Source organism: Anabrus simplex, chromosome 2 (assembly GCF_040414725.1).
Source record: "Anabrus simplex isolate iqAnaSimp1 chromosome 2, ASM4041472v1, whole genome shotgun sequence".
In the NCBI taxonomy this organism is placed as follows: Eukaryota; Metazoa; Arthropoda; class Insecta; order Orthoptera; family Tettigoniidae; genus Anabrus; species Anabrus simplex.
In genome coordinates, this window is record NC_090266.1 from 743,817,559 (window position 1) to 743,837,790 (window position 20,232).

General features: G+C 39.4%; 1 protein-coding gene across 1 annotated transcript in view; it reads left to right on the forward strand.

The window, feature by feature from the left end:
• LOC136863674 (polypeptide N-acetylgalactosaminyltransferase 16) overlaps window positions 1-20,232 on the forward strand; it is a 249,248-nt gene that overhangs the window by 13,792 nt on the left and 215,224 nt on the right. Inside the window, exons 4-6 of the mRNA XM_068226032.1 lie at window positions 11,973-12,074; window positions 14,626-14,693; window positions 19,949-20,014. Of these exons, the coding sequence (XP_068082133.1) occupies window positions 11,973-12,074; window positions 14,626-14,693; window positions 19,949-20,014 (236 nt within the window). The remainder of the gene's footprint in view (window positions 1-11,972; window positions 12,075-14,625; window positions 14,694-19,948; window positions 20,015-20,232) is intronic.

Below are 20,232 nucleotides of genomic sequence, written 5' to 3' on the forward strand. Positions count from 1 at the left end.
GGGTAAAGCACTCTCTATCCCCGCTTTACAGTAATTTATGGATTTATAATTTATAGATTTTGCATAGACAGAAAAGAATTTACATTTTAAAAAGGTAGGTTACATACTAAAGGTTTCGAACTCTCCCCGAGAGTTAAACTGCTGAGCTAGCAAGAAATGAAGATGTTAACAGGCCATTACCTTGTAGAAGAACTGCTGCTTGAAGAAAGAGGCGCTTCCCGCCCCCTGCTACATTTCCACACACACTAAGTTAGATGTTACTGAATTGGCACCGAGGCAAGAAAATCAGCAGTTTATATACCCTCGTGGAACATTCGAGACCTTTCAGGAATGAGTAGACACACCCTTTCGCTTTTATTGGATAAGAGCAAAAACTAATACACAAGACAAGGAAGAAACACCTTATTGGTGGAAAATTAATTACATAAATTCCTGATTGGTCACATTCAAAACGGGCGGAAGGAAAGGATTTATATTGCCAACCCACAAACCACAGAACAAAATTTAGTAAAAATAAAACTTAGGAATACAATATTTCTTCAAGAAAGTTCATTCCATTGCACCAGAGTGTGTTACCATAGTTTTGGGTAGAGACATCTGTTAGAGATTGTCCACACCTCTTAATCGTTGAAAAACAAAAGGCCAATAAAAAACACTCACTGACATCTTCTGAATAACCGTGGAATTAGTTCAGTAGTTAAAGTTCCAAGTTTCTCCAGTAGAGAAGTTTCAATTGGCGCAATATTTGAATTAGCGGCGTGGAGGTGTACCGCCCGGTACAATTATTATTACCACTTTTTGATAGTTTGTTTAGTGAATGTCAAGCCCTAAGCATTCTGAGCTGCAGCCAATAGCCATCGGAGTAGCCCGCTGTGTTGTCGGTGCTGTTTCACAAGCTACTGCCCTGGCCTCCGCTACTGTCAATTATCAACACCTGATCAGTGGAGATGGTAGCCTAAAGTTTAGCAATTTAAAGTCCAGCTTTGTGGAGAAATGGATAGAATGCTTGCCATTGGTCAGATGGGCCCGGTTCAATTCTCAGAATCAACCCCCTCGTATTCTTAATTCCCTTGCTTGGAGACTGGGTATTTATCACGTCTTCGCCATTCATTTTATCCTCATTAGGTCACCACCCAGCCTATACACATGACATACACCATTATTATTATTATTATTATTATTATTATTATTATTATTATTATTATTATTATTATTATTACCGGTATTATTATTATTATTATTATTATTATTATTATTATTATTATTATTATTATTATTATTATTATTATTATTATTACGGGGGTACCGTGGTCGACAGAGGTGAAAGAAGGTGCGGGCATGAACGGGTCTATAGAAGACAATCAGGAGATTAATTTAAAAATTTAAAATATAGCTATATTTTCTTTCTCAGCTATCCTTTGATTTATTTTCAAAATTCAACTTTACAATTGAAGTACAGAAGTTCATGATATTGGGTAACAATATAAGAAAATCGAATAACAATTAATTAACAAACTTGAGCTTGAAGCTCCCTAATTATACATCATCCATGAGTGCTGCAGCTCCTTCCGAAAACAGTCAAGGAGACAGATCTCCTAATTTATTTTATACCACTGGGATACAAGGCGTCCAAAGTATACTATCTTCCAAGAGCACCTTTGCTCCACAAAATTATTGAGGAGACTATTCTCCGAACATTACAACGTTACCGCCTTCCAAAGGCACCATTTAATATTTACACTAACACCTCTACGTGAATAGAAAGAGCATCTATGCTTTATAAAATGCACACTTACGAATCCATTTCCAGAAATTTCCAGGCCTGTCAAAGGATCAACCTACATTTTACAAAATTTTTAGATGCTCGACAATCTAACATCTTTACACAAAAAGGAATGAAATAGAATTTTTACTGGGGTATTGAATATCCATTCTACCGGGCCTCTGTGAAAAACAATAGGTTAAAGTTACTGGCCCACAAATTGAAATTGTGTGGAGGCGGACACTTTCTCCCCTTGAAATTTAAAAATGAAAAGCTTAAAACCCTATTTGGGCATATGGCCCTAAGTTACAGAAGCTAGGCCTATACTACTGAGGTGACTAGATGGAGGAAATTTTTAAGTTACAAAGATTACAAATAGAAAACGGTTACCAAAATCATAATCACCTCAAAGTCAAGTTGATAGGGAACACGAGAGGGTAGGTCACACTCTATTCCGTGATTTCGATTAAGTTCTGTAGTGAAGTACACAAATTAGATAGTGAAGTACACAACACACTAAATACACTTTAATTTTGCACCACAATTATCGCTACACAAATATACAAAAACAGCTCACTCCATCTTTACTTTTTCTGCCGCCTTTCTCTCTCGGCCAAAGATCGGTTATCTTCAGTTTTTAGTTCAGTCAAAGTCCACTAGGGGCGGCCTACACCGCTCCCCCTCCAGCAACCAAGTTACGATACAAAGACAATATAAACATAAACAAGATATACCATCATTACACGAATATTAAATATATACGAAAACATTTAATGGCGAGTGGGAAACCTGACAGTCCTTCCACTACGTGATTTTGTTACCACTTTCTCCTTGCTGGGTTTGTCCTGGGAATCCACCGTTGATCGGGGGGGGGGGGGGAGGGGGACAGAGTCATTGCAAGACACCTGGTCGTTCTTCACGACGAGCTGTAGAAGTGTCATCATCTGCTGTTATGAAGTAGGCTGGTTTCAGGCGATCAGTGGAGACATTCACAGATTTATTTTCTATGGTAACCGTGAAATATTAATTATCAGTCTTGGCAGTTACCAGGTAAGGACCTTCATATGGGGGTTGCAAAGGTTTTTTCACTCTATCTATTCTCAGAAATACATGAGTACATTTACTCAAGTCTTTATGGATGAACACAGTTCGGGAAGTTTTGTGCTTAACTTCCTTTTGGCTTGTTTGAAATTTACATTATAAGTTTTGAAATTTACATTTTAAGTTGAAGTTCACGTTTTAGAAATTTAAAGTTGCATTTTTAAAGATCGGAAACCTTCCCTCGAGCTACCTGTCAAAGACTATCACATAGTTAGGACTGCCATTACCTTGAGCTGATGGACGAGGCTCCCCGCCTCCTTTATAAACACACACATTAGACTGGAGCGTTGAATAAGACAACCCGGTCGAAAAATGTGCCAGCTTTTATACCCGAGAGGAACGATCAAGAAATCTCTGGGCTAAGGCCCAACACACCCCCAATTTTGATTGGGTGATTAAATAAATACAAGACATAGGTGATTGGTGGAAAAATACACACACAAAATTTCCTATTGGCCCACACCTTACGTTGGCGGGAAGAGCTAGAAATGTTGTAAACTTTAACACACCAAAAACGAAGAATAATCAATTCAGTTTAGGAAACCTAGGAAAACAAAATTACTTAACAACTTAATAGTCCATCTTCACACCAGAGGGCGTAACATAATTTGTAGTAGAGACATCTGTTGACAAAGTTCAAGCTTCTCACGCTAGTTGTTGCGAGTTTTAGATTTAAGATGGCATTTTACAAAGCGCTTCATTTAAATGAACGGGGCGGGTGTACCTTCCGGTACAGACCTCCCCCTCCAAAAGTCCTTCCTCGCGGTGACAGTTTGAATTTTAGCTTGTTAGAAGAACTTTAAAGTTGGATGTTATAGATAGAAAATTTCTTGGTGAAAGTTCATTTGTAAGAAATTAAGTCGAAAACAATTCTTGAAGTCATCTTGCAGCCGTACAAGTGCAGGATGTGCAGTTCAAGTTTTGACGGCAAGACCGGCCGCCGCAGCCGATACCCGGGTGGGATCCCCCAGACCACCCAAGTACCCTCAGATACACCTTTCCCGCTACCATGAGAGGGGTAGCCATGATGGTGATCGCCACAGACCAGATATAGAGACACTGCTCCAAGATGGGTAGGCGGTTAAGTTACCGCACCTCAGCCCCCGCCGGAAAGGATGGTGCTCCAGCACGCCGTTATAAAAGAGACTGGACCAAGGCAGGTTGGGCCCTTACCCCGCGCTAGCATCACTCACCAAATGTTGAGACACGGCCGCAGATGACAGAAAGTGCACTGAAACAGTCAATTACTTGGCGACAGAGATGGTTTTTATGGAGAGCGAGAGTTTGTTTATTTTTCTGCAGGTTCAGATGAGGCGGGCGGCATTAAGGATGAGTGTGTGAATTGCAGGCTTAGTTTTGGAGGCAGGGGATAAGGTAATGGCAGCCGGGAAACGGAAAAAGTAAACCTTATTGGAGGGGAAGATTGTACACAAGTGGAACAATAAAAGGTAATACACTAGTGGTACATGGGCGGGGCGGAAGGCCTCCCATACCTCTTATCAAATGACTGAACTAAAGAATTTTAAGTTACTAAGCTGTTGAGGAAGGAAACATAGCTTTGTTCTTACTGCCATAACTTAAGTGGCTTATATTGCAAAAAACAACGGATTTATACAGGTTTTGCTTGAGATAAATGGACTCTAAAAATCCTCTCAGTGGCTCGGTTACTCACCGAAAGTGTGACCGGTGTTAAGAAATCCAACATAATACATGGCCCATGAAATCTGGTGGCAAGCTTGCCTGCAGGTACGAAATTCTTAACCATGACCTGATCTCTGACCTTTAAATTAGTGGGCCTCCGTCCATGGTCATATCTCTCTCTAGCCTTTTCATGAGAAACCTTAAAGTTACTTTTAGCCTTCTTCCACAGGTCCCTAATATTATCGGGATTTATTGTCTCTGGCAATATGTCATTGAGTGACCAAAGATTAGAGAGCGGCGTGTTGGGAACAAACTTGAACATGAGAGAGGCAGGAGTGAAGTTGTGGGACTCATGAAGTGCCGAATTTAGAGCAAAAGATAACCAGTGCAGAGAAGTATCCCACCTGGAATGATCTTCATGGTGAAAAGCTATCAAAGCAGATCGAATATTACGATTGACCCGCTCAGCCAGAGATGGTTGAGGGTAACGAGCGGAAGTAGTTACATGGGATATGGAGAGATCAAAACAGAATTTTCGCAATAAGTTAGAGATGAAAGCGTTTGAATTATCAGAAACTATATATGACAGGGACCAAAAAAGCAAAGATCGTATTAAGACAAGGAATGGTAGACTGAGCGGTAGCCAGCTTCGTCGGAAATAACCATGAAAATCTAGTGAAGCCGTCTACACATACAAGAATGAACTTTTTCCCATTCCCCTTTGATTGAGGGAAGTGTCCGACGTAGTCTATGTACAAACGCTCAATGGGGCGAGATGCCTGATGCGAAGACAATAGCCCTAGATTTGTCGACGATGTGGGCTTACTAAGCAAGCAAGATTTACATGCTTTAACCATTTCTCTCATTTCACCGTCCATACTCTTCCAAATACACATCTCTCTGATTTTCTCTCTTGTTTTGAAGATGCCTAATGGGGTCTCATGATAGTATTTGAATCACAGCTTTGAAGCAAGCACAGCTGGAACAACTACTTTCATCTTCTGATCGTGCCTCGGAGGGCAACACAAAATCCCGTTCCCCAACACCTAAGGGACAACATATTCCCCAGAAGAAAGGGTTTCCATAATATGAGCCAGCGCCGGATCTTCTCGTTGATATTTCTCGATATCACGAAATAACATAGGGGCATCAGTCAAAATAGCACTAATACTAGGAGGTATAGGCATGGGAAGAGGAGAATTATCTTCCTGTTCACTGGTCTCAACATCATTAGAAAACATGCGACTTAGTCCATCTGCGACTACATTTTCTGATCCTCTAATGTGTCGCACATCAAATTGAAAGGCGGAAATCCTGATAGCCCAAAGGGCGATACGTCCAGTACGACGAGGCCTAGCTAATACCCAACTTAAAGCTTGATTGTCTGTTTCTAGTTTAAATTTGACATGCTCCAGATTGACGTGGAACTTCTCCAAGGTAAACAGGACTGCCAAACCTTCTAATTCATAGGTGGAATACTTGGATTCTTGAGCCGATAAAGTCCTAGACGCATAGGCAATAGGCCGCATTCTGAGTTCCGTTTCCTGAAGAAGGACAGCAGCAACAGCAGATGAACAGGCATCTGTTTGGATTATGAATTTCTTAGAGAAATCGGGCATGGCTAATACAGGGGCATTACAAAGAGCTAATTTAAGGTCTTCAAAAGCGGCTTGCTGCGACGGCCCCCATTCGCATTTGACACCTTTCCTACGAAGTGGGTTCAGGGCCGCCGCCCTTTTAGCGAAGTTAGGAATACATTTCCTATGCCTATGAACTTAGCAATTCCTTTGATGTCCTTAGGAGGCTTGAAGTCACGAATAGCATGCGTTCTGAAGTGGTCTATAGAAACACCATCGGGCGACACAATATGCCCTAAGAATGACATAGAAGGTTTAGCAAAAGCTACCTTAAATAATTTAACTGTCAACCCTGCCTTACGAAGGCGATTTAGGACTTCCTTCAGATGATCTAAGTGCTCTTCGAAGGTCTCCGAAAACACAACGACATCGTCGAGGTAATGATAAAGATATCCAAATTTGATGTCGGAGAAGACTCTATCCAGCAGTCTAGTAAGGACAGCCGCGCCCGTGGGAGCATGAAAGGCACGCGGTTGTATTAATACAAATTCCAATCCGTGGCGAAAGCCGTTGGATGTTTCGATTCTTCTGCCAAAAGGTATTTGATTATACGCCTGGTTAAGATCTAAGATGGTAAAGAACTGAGCCTTGCGAAGCTATGAAAAACAAGAATGAGGATCAGGAAAGGGCACAGATACGAATATGACCTTACGGTTGAAAGCCCTATAATCAATAACAGGCCTGCAACCACATTGGGGTTTCGGTGCAAGGAAACTGGGCAATGAATACGCCGACTTTGAAGGTCGAATAATACCATCCCTCAACATTTAGTCGATAATCTCCTTAAGGGCCCTCATTTTAAGTGGAGATAGCCTATAAGCGGGAAACCTAACTGGAATAGAATCTGTTAGCTCAATCTTATATTCAGTAAGGTCAGTGACACCAAGGGTTTCTGAAAATACGTCAGGAAAAGACTGACACAACTTTCTAATACTTTCAGCCTGGTCCTGATCTAACGACATCTCACTCTGGATAGGCAAAATAGATGAAAATGACACAGAATTACATTGAAAAAGGAATATTAATGTTACTAGCAAACTTGAATGTGCACGCCTTGCTCTGAAGATCGAGCAAAAGACCGGAATAAGACATAAAATCGGCCCCCAGTATTACAGGGTAAGACAACTGTTTAGCCACAAATAACTTAATTTTCCATGTACATTTTGAGATTCGAACTTTAGCAACAATGAAGCCTAAAATTTCTAATGGTGACGAGTTTGCCGAAACACATTTAATAGATGACAAACAATAGTCTGGAAATTTACAACAAGCTTTCAGTTTAAGGTAGTCTAACCATTCTTCAGACCCCTGAATCTAATAACGCCATGACGGGTTCGTTATTCACTTCAGTCTTCAGAAATAGCACGAATCCTGCGGTCTCCAAAGCAATTCTAAGGCATTCCCTAGGGCCTTCAAATAATAAACTGGAGGAAGTCTGTTCCTTGAAGGATTCGTTACTTGATTTAACGGGGGCTGGGCCTCGGAAAGTTGAACATTGTGACTCAGCCGATGACGCTAGTCATTTCCTGTCGCCTGGGTTCGTGGAGGCAGCACTAGAAGTTGAACAAGACGGTATGCTGTTAAGTGAAGTGCAGTTCTTGGCAAGATGGGAAAACGACCCGGGCTTGAAAATAACCTTGGGACCAGGGGCGTAGCCAGGGGGGGGGGGTTACTGGGGGTTAGAACCCCCCCCCCATTGAACTTTCACAAAAATAAAATAAATAGAAACTGACAGTAAACAATAAACTTCTTTTATGTGATCAAGATAAACTCCCTGCAATCTACTGCTTGTTGAGAGTGTTTGCCACCCTGCCTGTCACCACTGCAGCCAGTGAGAGATCATTTTCAACATTAAGACGCCTTAAAACCTACCTCAGAAATACCACAAGTGAAAGTCGACTCAACGGGTTGGCTCCCTTGAACATTCACAGAGACATAGTTGTAAAACCAACAGATGTGTTAAATTTATTTTCTAAGAAGCCTCGAAAATTAGATTTTAGATTGTAAACTGAACATACCGTTTAAGATAAAACTGCTGACCTCGATCATATTGTTCTTGTTCTGTATTTTAAAGTAAGAATTTTGTAGTGTATTGCAATCTGAATATCACATACAGTAATTCACTCTTGTATCAGTATCCTTATGACAGTCATGCATGCGCGTACCAGACACGCACAAGCACAAGCACTTTCATTATGTTATATCTTAATTTTGTAACTGTAACCCCCCCCAATGGCCGATCCTGGCTACGCTACTGCTTGGGACGGACCTGCTCCGTTCCTAGTTCCATTAGATTTTACCAAGGGGCATTTATTTCTAAGGTGTTCAGTCGATCCGCATGCAAAAAACTTGCGTATGGGGAATGTTAAGTGAGCTGGTGGCCGAGAACTGTTCGATGACGGAAGGGCATCCCTAGCAACTCTTATAAAGTGTCAGCGTACCTCACTCCTTCGGCTGACACTGCCATTGCCTTGAGTTCCGAGAAAGTTTGGGGTCTAGCGGCAAAACATAAGTACGACCTATAGGATATAATAATAAAAATAACATAAATGATTAGCAGGAACATATATAATTGTATTATACACAAGATACTGTATCTTATTAAGGATAAAAGTACAAAAATGTAACTTACTTTAATTAAGAAAAATGCCTATCAATCTCACATTCTACCGGGCGAGTTGGCCGTGCGCGTAGAGGCGCGCGGCTGTGAGCTTGCATCCGGGAGATAGTAGGTTCGAATCCCACTATCGGCAGCCCTGAAGATGGTTTTCCGTGGTTTCCCATTTTCACACCAGGCAAATGCTGGGGCTCTACCTTAATTAAGGCCACGGCCGCTTCCTTCCAACTCCTAGGCCTTTCCTATCCCATCGTCGCCATAAGACCTATCTGTGTCGGTGCGACGTAAAACCCCTAGCAAAAAAAAAATCTTCACATTCTCTCCTGACAACTGACAGTTTTTCAGTTCTTACACAGGGGTTGAAATTAATTTCTCATAAAACTCTCTGTGCTCTTCAGGAAGGAGTGGCTGATATATAGCTGATAGATCTTCGATAGAAGATTTCCATGTCCATCTTCTGCCTAATTTTATTCCAGCTAGAGCAATGTCCTCCCTAATACAGAAGTACTACTTCAGAGTACAGAGGTTGGATGAGAACCTTGCTGACTTTATTGAAGATACAAAATTTTATACTAGGGTATTCGCTCTCCATTTTCCCGAAGAGCAAATTGTGCAAACCACAGTAGAAGGAATCTCTCCGCCCTATAGGTCATCTTGGAACATTTGCTTTCCCTGTGTTTCAAACCATTCTAACTAGTATCCTACTAACTTCCGAAGTTTGTCGACCAGCATTGCTTGTCTTCTTTATAAATGGAGTAAATGTGGTTAGAAGGTGGAACATCCAGTCATTTTGCTTTTGATTTTCCTTGATACCTATGAGTTATAATATGGAGGAAGAATTTTAATGATAATGCAAAAGTATTAAAAGAATCCCTTCAATTCAACTTAACCTCTCGAGCGCACAAGCCTCATATGAAGACACTACTGTGTGTCTTATTCAAAGGCCCTTTGGTACTTCTCTTAGAGAATTCATACAAAATAAAAATAACTCATACACTTTATGCGAAATGCCTTACTATTTCCATTTAAATAGAAGGGAAGCAAGCGGGAAACATTGTAGTGGCCTCACGAACTGCTGTTCTTTTATTATTTACAGGTTACTCTTGCTAGTTTACGCCCTTGTAAAGAAACATTAGTCTGCTTCTTCTTCTTCTTCTTAATCTGTTTACCCTCGAGGGTTGGTTTTTCCCTCGGACTCAGCAAGGGATCACACCTCTACCGCCTCAAGGGCAGTGTACTGAAGTGTGAGACATTGGGTTGGAGGATACAACTTGGGAGGTAGGGTACTGCCTGTAAATGGTGCCGCAATGTGCGAAACACCATAGGTCTGTATTCCATGTGCGAATTTCATTACCTGTGAGTTGTACCATACTGTGTGGAATGCCGCGAGTCTATGCTATTTTTGATTAGTACCGCAACATGACAAATGCCATGGTTCTACTTTCCTAGCGATAAGTACCATTATGAGGGGCCGATGACTTGGATTTTGGACCCCTTTAGACTAAACGCATTATCGATTCAGTATTATGCTATAGATGTAGTACCTTGGTCAGTAATACTATTGTTTCACATCAGTTTTTGTGAATGTCAGGCACTGCGGGTCGGATCCACCGATTGTTTTAAATTCATATCCATCCATTCATTCCTTGTCATCACGTTTTGAATTCTGGTCAGTGGAGGACTGTTTTTTTTTTTACGTCGCATCGACACAGATAGGTCTTACGGCGACGATGGGATAGAAAAGGCCTAGGAATTGGAAGGAAGCGGCCGTGGCCTTGATTAACGTACAGTCCCAGCCAGCATTTGCCTGGTGTGAAAATGGGAAACCACGGAAAACCATCTTCAGGGCTGCCGACAGTGGGGCTCGAACCCACTATCTCCTGATTACTGGATACTGGCCGCACTTAAGCGACTGCAGCTATCGAGCTCGGTCAGTGGAGGACTTTGGACTTTTATTTGTCATTCCATTTTGTCTCATTTCGTACCATTAGGGGCCGATGACCTAGATGTTAGGCTCCTTTAAGCAACAAGCATCATTATCAATACTTATATTATCTCAATGGGATCCTATTCTCCTTTTGTGTTTGTCTTGAATTCTTAATATATTACCATCTTTTCTCATCTATGCTTATGTTTCTTCTCTTTTCCTGTAATTATCCAACTTTCTTCTTATCCTCCACTTCTTGCATGAAGACTGAAGTCCTGTCAAGATGGCCCCTCAGTGAATGTTGATGCCTGCCCTCCTGATGAAGCTGGGAAGCTGAAACAAACTCTTTGGGGGCTGAGAAGAGATGGATATAGAAAAACCGAGATTGATGAGGGGAGAGTCTACATTTGTAGATGTAGTGTATGAAGAGCCGGCCCCATGGTGTAGGGATAGCATACCAGGCCACAGGTTCGTTTCCCGTCCAGGTCAGGGATCTTTACCTGGACCTGAGGGCTGGTTCGAGGTCCAATCAGCCTACGAGATTAGAATTGAGGAGCCATCTGACGGTGAGATAGCGGGCCCAGTCTAGAAAGCCAAGAATAACGGCCAAGAGGATTCGTGGTGCTGACCTCGAGAAACCTCGCAATCCGCAGGCCTTCGGGCTGAGCAGCAGTAGCTTGGTAAGCCAAGGCCCTTCAAGGGCTGTAGTGCCATGGGGTTAGTTAGTGTATGAAGATATGCAGATTGTTCTTTTGTTTTCTTTTCTTTGTCTTTGTCTCCTCTTTATGTTGCTTCTTCTTCCCACACTGACCTGCCATTGTGTTCATTTGTGATGTATGTGTTCTTTTTCTTTTTCTCCTATCCATGCATCCTAAATGATTTGTTCTACCAAAGGCGGAAGAACCACACTCGTATTTTCTCTCAAACTGTAGAACAATTTTAATTTCTGCCCAAGGAAATATTAATAAAATATAAAGTTATTTGCTTTACATCCCACTAACTACTTTTACAGTTTTTGGAGACGCCAAGGTGCTGGAATTTTGCCCCGCAGGCGTTCTTTTATGTGCCTGTAAATCTACCAACATGAGGCTAATGTATCTGAGCACCTTCAAATGCCACCAGACTAAGCCAGGATCAATCCTGCCAAGTTGGGGTCAGAAGGCGAGCACTTCAACAGTCTGAGCCACTCAGCCGGGCCCAAGGAAATGTTTTAAAATATGTATGTTTTTTACCATCATACTTCAGTGGTCGTCCTTTTCTTATAAAAGTTGCATTTTATCATTCCAGATGTCTTGACCTTGACTACAGTTTCGAAGAACAGAAGACTGTGAGTGTGGTGATCACATTCCATAATGAGGCTCGGTCAGCCCTGCTTCGCACTGTGGTCAGGTAAGAGAGCGTAACAAATTAATTTTTGTCAAATCAAGTTATGCATAGAAAGAGAGGAACATGAATAGGAAGATGTAAGATAAACACAATGAAAGGTCAGTTTGGATAGAGAGAGCAACAGAAAGAGGAGGCAAGAACTAGTATTGACAAACAAAAGCATAAGGACAATCTTCACACCTTCATAGAGATGAGTTCTCTCCTTGTTAGTCCTTGTTCTTTTCCCCTTCTTCTCAAACCCTGATGAGCTCATTTCTACCTCCTGGCTTCATCAGGATTGTGAACGTCAGCGGTCATTGAGGGATCATCTTGACAGATCTTTAGTCTTGTGGGAAATGTAGGATAAGAAGAGAGCCAGATAAAGACAGAAGAAAGGAGGATGAAAAGAATAAAAAGATGAATACAAGTGGTAAATACTAGGAACACAGGACAAACACAAAAAGAGAAAAGGATCCCAAATGGTCAATTACAAGTGCCTACCATAATGGAAAGGAATAAACAAATGACAATTCAAGTATAATTAATGTTGAATTTGTTCTATGAAGTAATCAAAGTATCAGATATAAATATTTATAGCAAGTCATCGCTTTAAGAAATGCACAGAATATTGAGTTAGTTCATCTCGGTTTGTGACAGCATAATATCTTGACACTATAAACACTAGAATGTAGAAACAAATCCTTGTCTCCTCTCTTTCTGTACATAACTTGGTTTGCAGTGATGGAAAAAGTACAAAATAAAAGTAACTGGGCTGAATTATATTTACCTGAGAAATATTTTGCACAGTTACAATCATAAATTACTTTTTGAACACGTAATTAGTAAAATTACAATTACTTCACAGAATGTCAGTCCTTAGGAAATCACTGACATTTTTACACATGGGGCTTAATGATACCAAAGTTTATAAGGAAAACATATTACTTCATTTTGTGTTTATTAGCGTAGAGCCATTAAGTGGCTATCAACAGTATGTGAGACTAAACTCGGTGCACTACCAAGGAATTTTCAAAGGACTGTTCCCAAACAGAATTTATATTTCACACTCTTGTTCTCATTATATTTAGGTCCAACTAATTCAAAATTTATTCAAGTAGGAAAATGGAAATTTTTAAAACCCTTTGCTTCCATGTGTTAATTCCTTTTCCATAATTGACCACATGTAAACTCACAAAGTCATAATTCCATAATACATGATTATCTAAATTTTAATGAGTAACCACAGCAAGCTGCGAGTACCCTTGGCGTGACTTCTTGCAAGTACTGGAACTACAAAATTGCCAAACTCTCAATGCGACATGTCGATTACTAGAATGTAACGATTATTATTTTATTTCAAGAAGTAAATTCCAAGTAAAAATAACAATTTGTGAAAAGTAACAATTGCAAATAATAATTGCAAAAAAAGTATTTATTGCAAGCAGTTTGATTACAAAAGTGCGGCCAGTATCCAGTATTTGGGAGATAGCGGGTTCAAACCCCACTGTCGGCAGCCCTGAAGATGGTTTTCCGTAGTTTCCCATTTTCACACCAGGCAAATACTGGGCCATGGCCAAGGGTAGGAGGGTTAAAAAATTGGAGAAATGTTTAAGGACTTTAACTGTGAAAAATCATCAAATGTGGTTTGATGGTACTAGGTGTGAACGGGAAGATGAAGATCCAAATTGTCGGTCGTGTAGATACTGCAGTGGCCATATATGTGTTTGGCTGGAGTGCTGGTAGTAATACCAACGTAGAAAGGTGAGCAAAATCTGCACGGAATGCTGAATGAAGCTCAATTCCGTAAAATCTCATAGTCACATTCAGGTGCCAATGAAACCTTAAGAACTTTCTCACTCTCTGCAGTAATGTCAACCTTGTATAAGGTAAAACTTTTTGGTGGTGTTGCTTGTGAAGGTGGTGCTGAGTAGATGTAGCCAGCAGATCTTGCAGTGGTTATGTTTACAGAGAAAAGAGACAGAGGAGGGTGAGGATTGTTGTGGCTTATAGCAAGTGGTGTGTTTTTTTAGTCTACTCTATTCATGTGTGATCACATGGTAAGAAGTTAACTCTCCATCTGTTTCCTATATATATTTCATTTCTGTTAGTGTTCTTACCTTAGCATTAGAACAAATGCTTAGACTGATATGTGGATTTTTTTTAACTGTACCAAGTTTGAACTATATGTTATGCATGCACTTAGGAGTTGCATAAATTTATGCAGTGAGAGATCTTATCAGCTCATTAGCTGAATTTTCTTCATAGTTAAGGTAGGATTAACAGTTATGTTTCATGTATTTTTACTGCCATTTGTATTAATGACATTTATACATTGTTTTGTTGCATTATTACATCTCACTTCATTAATTATCATTGTATAATATGTCCGACTCCGTAACTCCCAGATTCAAATTCCAGCCAGTTTGGAAATTTTAACTTTCATTGTTTTATTCCTCTTACTTGGGGACGCCACACACCATTCAAAAATTAATTATGTAATATGCTATCTATTATAATGTAATAGAAAATAACTGAACACAAGTTTTGATTATTAATAAATATATTCATGTTACAGTGTGCTGAACCGAACTCCATCGGACTTGCTGGAAGAAATTCTACTTGTTGATGACGGCAGCAGTAATGGTATGAATACTGTAATGACCTAGTAAATTACATAGTCGAGTTACTTTACTGTGACCATCTCTTAAATATGACAGCAGCATAAAGTCCATGAAGTACCTCACTCATTGTGAGCTAACATGGTGGGTACTTAAGGTGTGCATTAGGTCATCTGCTCGTTCCTCTAATTGGTGAGTGAGAAATTTATCTGACTTGCAAACAGGGATGCTTATTAGCTTTAAGGCCAACAGTGGCTGTATTTCTGAAGAAGCTTAGTATGTGAACATGGTGAACAAACCAACACGGAAACTGCAGAACACCATGTGCCATCGACGTGAGAAGGAGAAATACTGGGTATAGAAAGATGTGAGAGTCAACTGACACACTATATTGGAGCAGTTCACTGTCAAAATGAACCAGGGGTCTGCAGAATGTGTGTATAAAATTACAGATCAGCGAACCCTATTGCACATGAGGTGGCGAGGAACAGCGAAATACAAACACCCTTGATCATTGCTGGATGAATGCAGCCTGATGGCAGTGTTATGGTGTGGGTAATGATTTTGTGGGATTCTCGGGGATCATTTGTCAATGTGGAAGGTACTCTCCACTAATTTTGTTATTAATCCATCCTTACAGGCCACGTAAACCCACACGTGCTGAGTGTCTTCCATAGGGCAGATTGGGTCTTCCAGCAAGACAATGTGGTGTGTCATATTGCTAGGAATTTCCAGCTTCATTTAGACTTCCAAGTACTTCCCCAGCCTCCTAAATCCCTGGACATGAATCCAGTTGAGCTTCTATAGGACCACTTGGATTGTTTAGTTTACTTTATAGATCCTCTGCCACACACACTCCACCAGCTGTAGGATACACTTCAGGTAGCATGATTCCAGTCCAGATACCTGTGATAACCTACCAAGATCTTACTGAGACATTCCCAGCCTGTTTAGCTGCTGTCTGGGCTGCACATGGCAGTTATTCCAGATATTAGCAATAGTCATAATAATGTAACTAGAGTAGATAGAATGAAGTCAGTATTTTCACTCATCATACAAATATTGTGAATTCTATACAGTAAAATGGCACTGGTTGTTTCTGAAGACATAATCAAAGAGGTGGAAATTCTTGGAATTTGATACCAAATCCTCTGAATTTGTAAATGGGCATGATGTCATTCTGCAGAACAGCCAGTGCCAGAGAGCCTAATCTTCAAATTGATACAAAAGATAAGTGCACTTCTGGTGGAAACATAGCTAACACAATCATTATTCTAATACCTATCAGTATGAGAGCAGACATTTGATTTCTTTGTGTAACTTCTTTTAATTGTGTAATTATTGATTTCCTAAGCCTCTGTGGCTCAGACGGCAGCGCATCGGCCTCTCACCGCTGGATACCATGGTTCAAATCCTGGTCACTCCATGTGAGATTTGTGCTGGACAAAGCGGAGGCGGGACAGGTTTTTCTCCGGGTACTCCAGTTTTCCCTGTCATCTTTCATTCCAGCAACACACTCCATTCTCATTTCATAGCATCTATCAGTCATTAATAAATCACTTTGGGAGTGGCGACCCCATTGTACTAATAGCCTGTATATGATTCATTCATTACATCCCTGACCTGGTCAATGACTGGAAAACAGGTGGTAGGTTTTCTTATTGATTTCTTAGTCACTTCTCCTTTTTCAGATATAACAGGCATTATAGAAATGAAGAATGTCTTACTTAGTAAACCAAGAACTTGACAGAAACATCAAAGGAGATAATGAATTTCTTCTCAGTTTAGTGGAGGAGGGGGAACTGAAGCCACAGTTAAATGAAATTCAGTATATCATATCCTAATTGCTTGGAAACTAGTGTTCAAAATACTTGACTATGAAGCTGAAGTTCTTAGGTTTGGAGATTGAACCCCTGTTGGTGATTACGATTGTGCTGAGTATGAATGTTCCCATATTTTTCCATATTCAGTCAAGTAAACAGATGAGATAGTACTTCATTGAAAGTTCTTGGTGTACATTTCCTGAAGATTAAAAAGAAAGAACACCAAGCTCGATTGCTGCAGTCGCTTAAGTGCGGCCAGTATCCAGTATTTGGGAGATAGTAGGTTCGAACCCCACTGTCGGCAGCCCTGAAAATGGTTTTCCGTGGTTTCCAATTTTCACACCAGGCAAATGCTGGGGCTGTACCTTAATTAAGGCCATGGCCGCTTCCTTACCACTCCTAGCCCTTTCCTGTCCCATCGTCGCCGTAAGACCTATCTGTGTCGGTGCGACGTAAAACAACTAGCAAAAAAAAAATAAAGAAAAGAAAGAACAAGGCACTGGTATCCTGAAAGACTTTCCTGCATCAATTGTACAATAATTCTAGGTATATATTCCTTTCTGTTACTTATCCTTTTACACATTGTATATCATATAATGTGAGTAGAGATGGTCGATAGCAGTTTTTGTCTATATCCTACTCAGTACCAATATGTCTTTTGTCTCAATACTCTTGATAGTTTCATTCTTGAAATAAAATAGTAAAATACAAATTTTAAAATTAAATCTTATTCCTTAAATAGCCATTTTTATGTTAACACCTAAATATCTCTGTATAGTAATTGTAAATTAAAAATGTACTGGGTTATGTAGTTCTAGTTAGTTACACATCTTTCCATAAATAAAGTGTTCTAAATGTCATTGACACTATTTAAAAAAATCAAATGAATGATAAGCCGGTAATGTAATAGTGTTATAAGTTTTTGTTCACAAATACAAGCATTCTCACTCTGTTGGAATCAAGCCTGCTTCTTTCTCTATTGCATATAAGTCCCCCTGTGCTAACCAGTCTCCCAGAAAATACTGTCGCTGATGGTATTCATAAATTTTTCACAGCTTTGGAAACTTTGTACAGTAAAACCTGAGAGGACTTTTCCTATTTGTGAAACTCACAACCTGACTTTTAACACTGTTTATCATCATACTGTCCATCTCACAACATTATTGAGGTCATTTTGCAGTTACTCACAATATTGTAACTTATTTATTACTCTGTACAGAATAATATTGTCTGCAGAAATTCTTATCTCTGATTCCACTTCTTTACACATATCATTGATATATATAAGAAAACATAAAGGTCCAATAACACTGCCTTGAGGAATTCCCCTCTTAATTATTACAGGGACAGATAAAGCTTCGCCTACTCTCATTCTCTGAGTTCAATTTTATAGAAATACAGCAACCCATTCAGTCACTATTTTTCTAGTCCAATTGCACTCATTTTTTCCAGTAGTCTCCTGTGATCTACCCTATCAAATGCCTTAGATACATCAATTGCGATACAGTCCATTTGACCTCCTGAATCCAAGATATCTGTTTTATCTTTCTGGAATCCTACAAGTTGAGCTTCAGTGGAATAACCTTTCCTAAACATGGACTGCCTTCTATCAAACCAGTTATTAATTCAATCAATACTGATCTGCATTTAGTGCAGTCACCCAGGTGGCAGATTCCCTATCTGTTGTTTTCCTAGCCTTTTCCTAAAATGATTTCAAAGAAATTGGAAATTTATTGAACATCTCCTTTGTTAAGTTATTCCAATCCCTAACTCCCCTTCCTATAAATGAATATTTGCCCCAGTTTGTCCTCTTGAATTCCAACTTTATCTTCATATTGTGACCTTTCCTACTTTTATAAACGCCACTTATTCATCTACTAATGTCATTCCACGCCAACTCTCCGCTGACAGCTCGGAACATACCACTTATTACGTGTTATAATTCTCATGTTTTGGTCTGTATTGAAATGTACAATGAAGTCAAATAAATATTAAACTTTATTTATTCCACCTATTCAATACATAAATAGAGATTTTAATTAAGAAATTAAATCTTGAATAAAATTATAGGGACATGTTTCGCCCTTTAATTAAGGGCATCTTCAGCCTTAGTCTCAATCTGAAAGGTAATTAATCAGGTACCTGATTGTATTAAAATTACATATGAAAGTGAGGATGATGATGGAAATGTGCTTCAAATGGTGAGCAAATGGTTAACAATAGTTATGATATTCTTAAAATGAAGCCTTAAAGAAGTCTTAAAAAACAAATAGTCATAAATTTATACACTTTCTTGAATGTCCTTGTTTAAAATTTGGTAACAAATGGAATACTCCATTTTGAATTATCAACTACATTTTTTTCTTTTATCATTATTCTAATGCCCTCAACCTCCACAGGGCGCTACTTTACAAGGTTTAACGTATCAATTTACATTCTTATAAAATTACCAGTATACAATTTGTTCGTAGTCCACGATCCAGCTGCATAGGTTAGTATGAGTTCATAATAGGTTGAATATAATACTTTCTTATATTTCTTCGAGACATCTTGGTTCCACAAAATACCCCTTTCACTGTGATAGAAGCTGTTTGCTTGTTGTATTCTTTTCCAAGTTTCCTCGGTAATCTTTCCATCTTCTTTGATCACTCTTCCCAAGTACTTGAAACTTTTAACCACTTCCAGAATTTTAAGATTCAGTTTTATCTTTCCTCTTCCTTCTTTCCTTCCCTTGTCATCAGTATTGTTTTATTTTTCTGTGTGCTTACTTTCATCCCAAACTTTTCTATCTCTTAATTCCATACATCTACTTGTTTTTGCACTTCCGTTTCCGTTTCATCATACCCCATGGTATATCATCTGCAAACAACATGACTTTTGTTGCCTGTCTTCCCAATGTCTGTTTAATGTTCTTATGAATTTCATCCATGACTATGATGGATAGCATGGAGGATAGTACACTTCCCTGTCGTAGACCAGTTTCAACTTTGAACTATTTTGTTTTTCCTATACTAGTCTTCACACTACTAACACAATTTTTGTAAATTTTTCTAAATTCTAATTTTTTACCCTGAATGTACCTCCCTATAACCCTTCTAAGCAAATTTCCTAACTTATATGTACTACTGCAGTTTGAGTGAAGGCCTTCTGAGCACAGATCCCTATCTCCTACCCACCAATTAGGATCTAGAAATCTCACTCCTAGTTTTCCACATACCCAATCCATAGTCTCATTTCAATCCCCAATCACCTTCCAGTCAGTATCCCTCCTACACAATATTCTGTAAAATAAACACTTAGCTTAGTGAATGATATTCTGGTTGTATTAACAAAAGAAGGGGGATGTCGAAGTACTTGTGGTATAATCAGTTCTGCAATATAATGAGATTCTACTTTGATTAAATTACATTGAAAACATTTTTGATGCTTCTTTAGACACACACATTTTTTGTTATAGAGGAAGACGGAACACTGCTTGCCTCACTTCCCAAGGTGAAGATTATTAGAAATGCTGAAAGAGAAGGTAAGTAAAGAATAGGAAATCTACTCTTTTGTAACATCACATCACTAATATTTAATTCTATATGCAAACAAAAGTTGTAAAACCTGTATTTGTTCCACCTTTCATTTTATTTTAAAGTCTATTAAACTCATTATATAACTCCTTAAAGTTCATTTACTACATGCACCAATTAATCTAAAATGTAAAATGATCTGCTGAAACAAAACTCTGGTTTATCC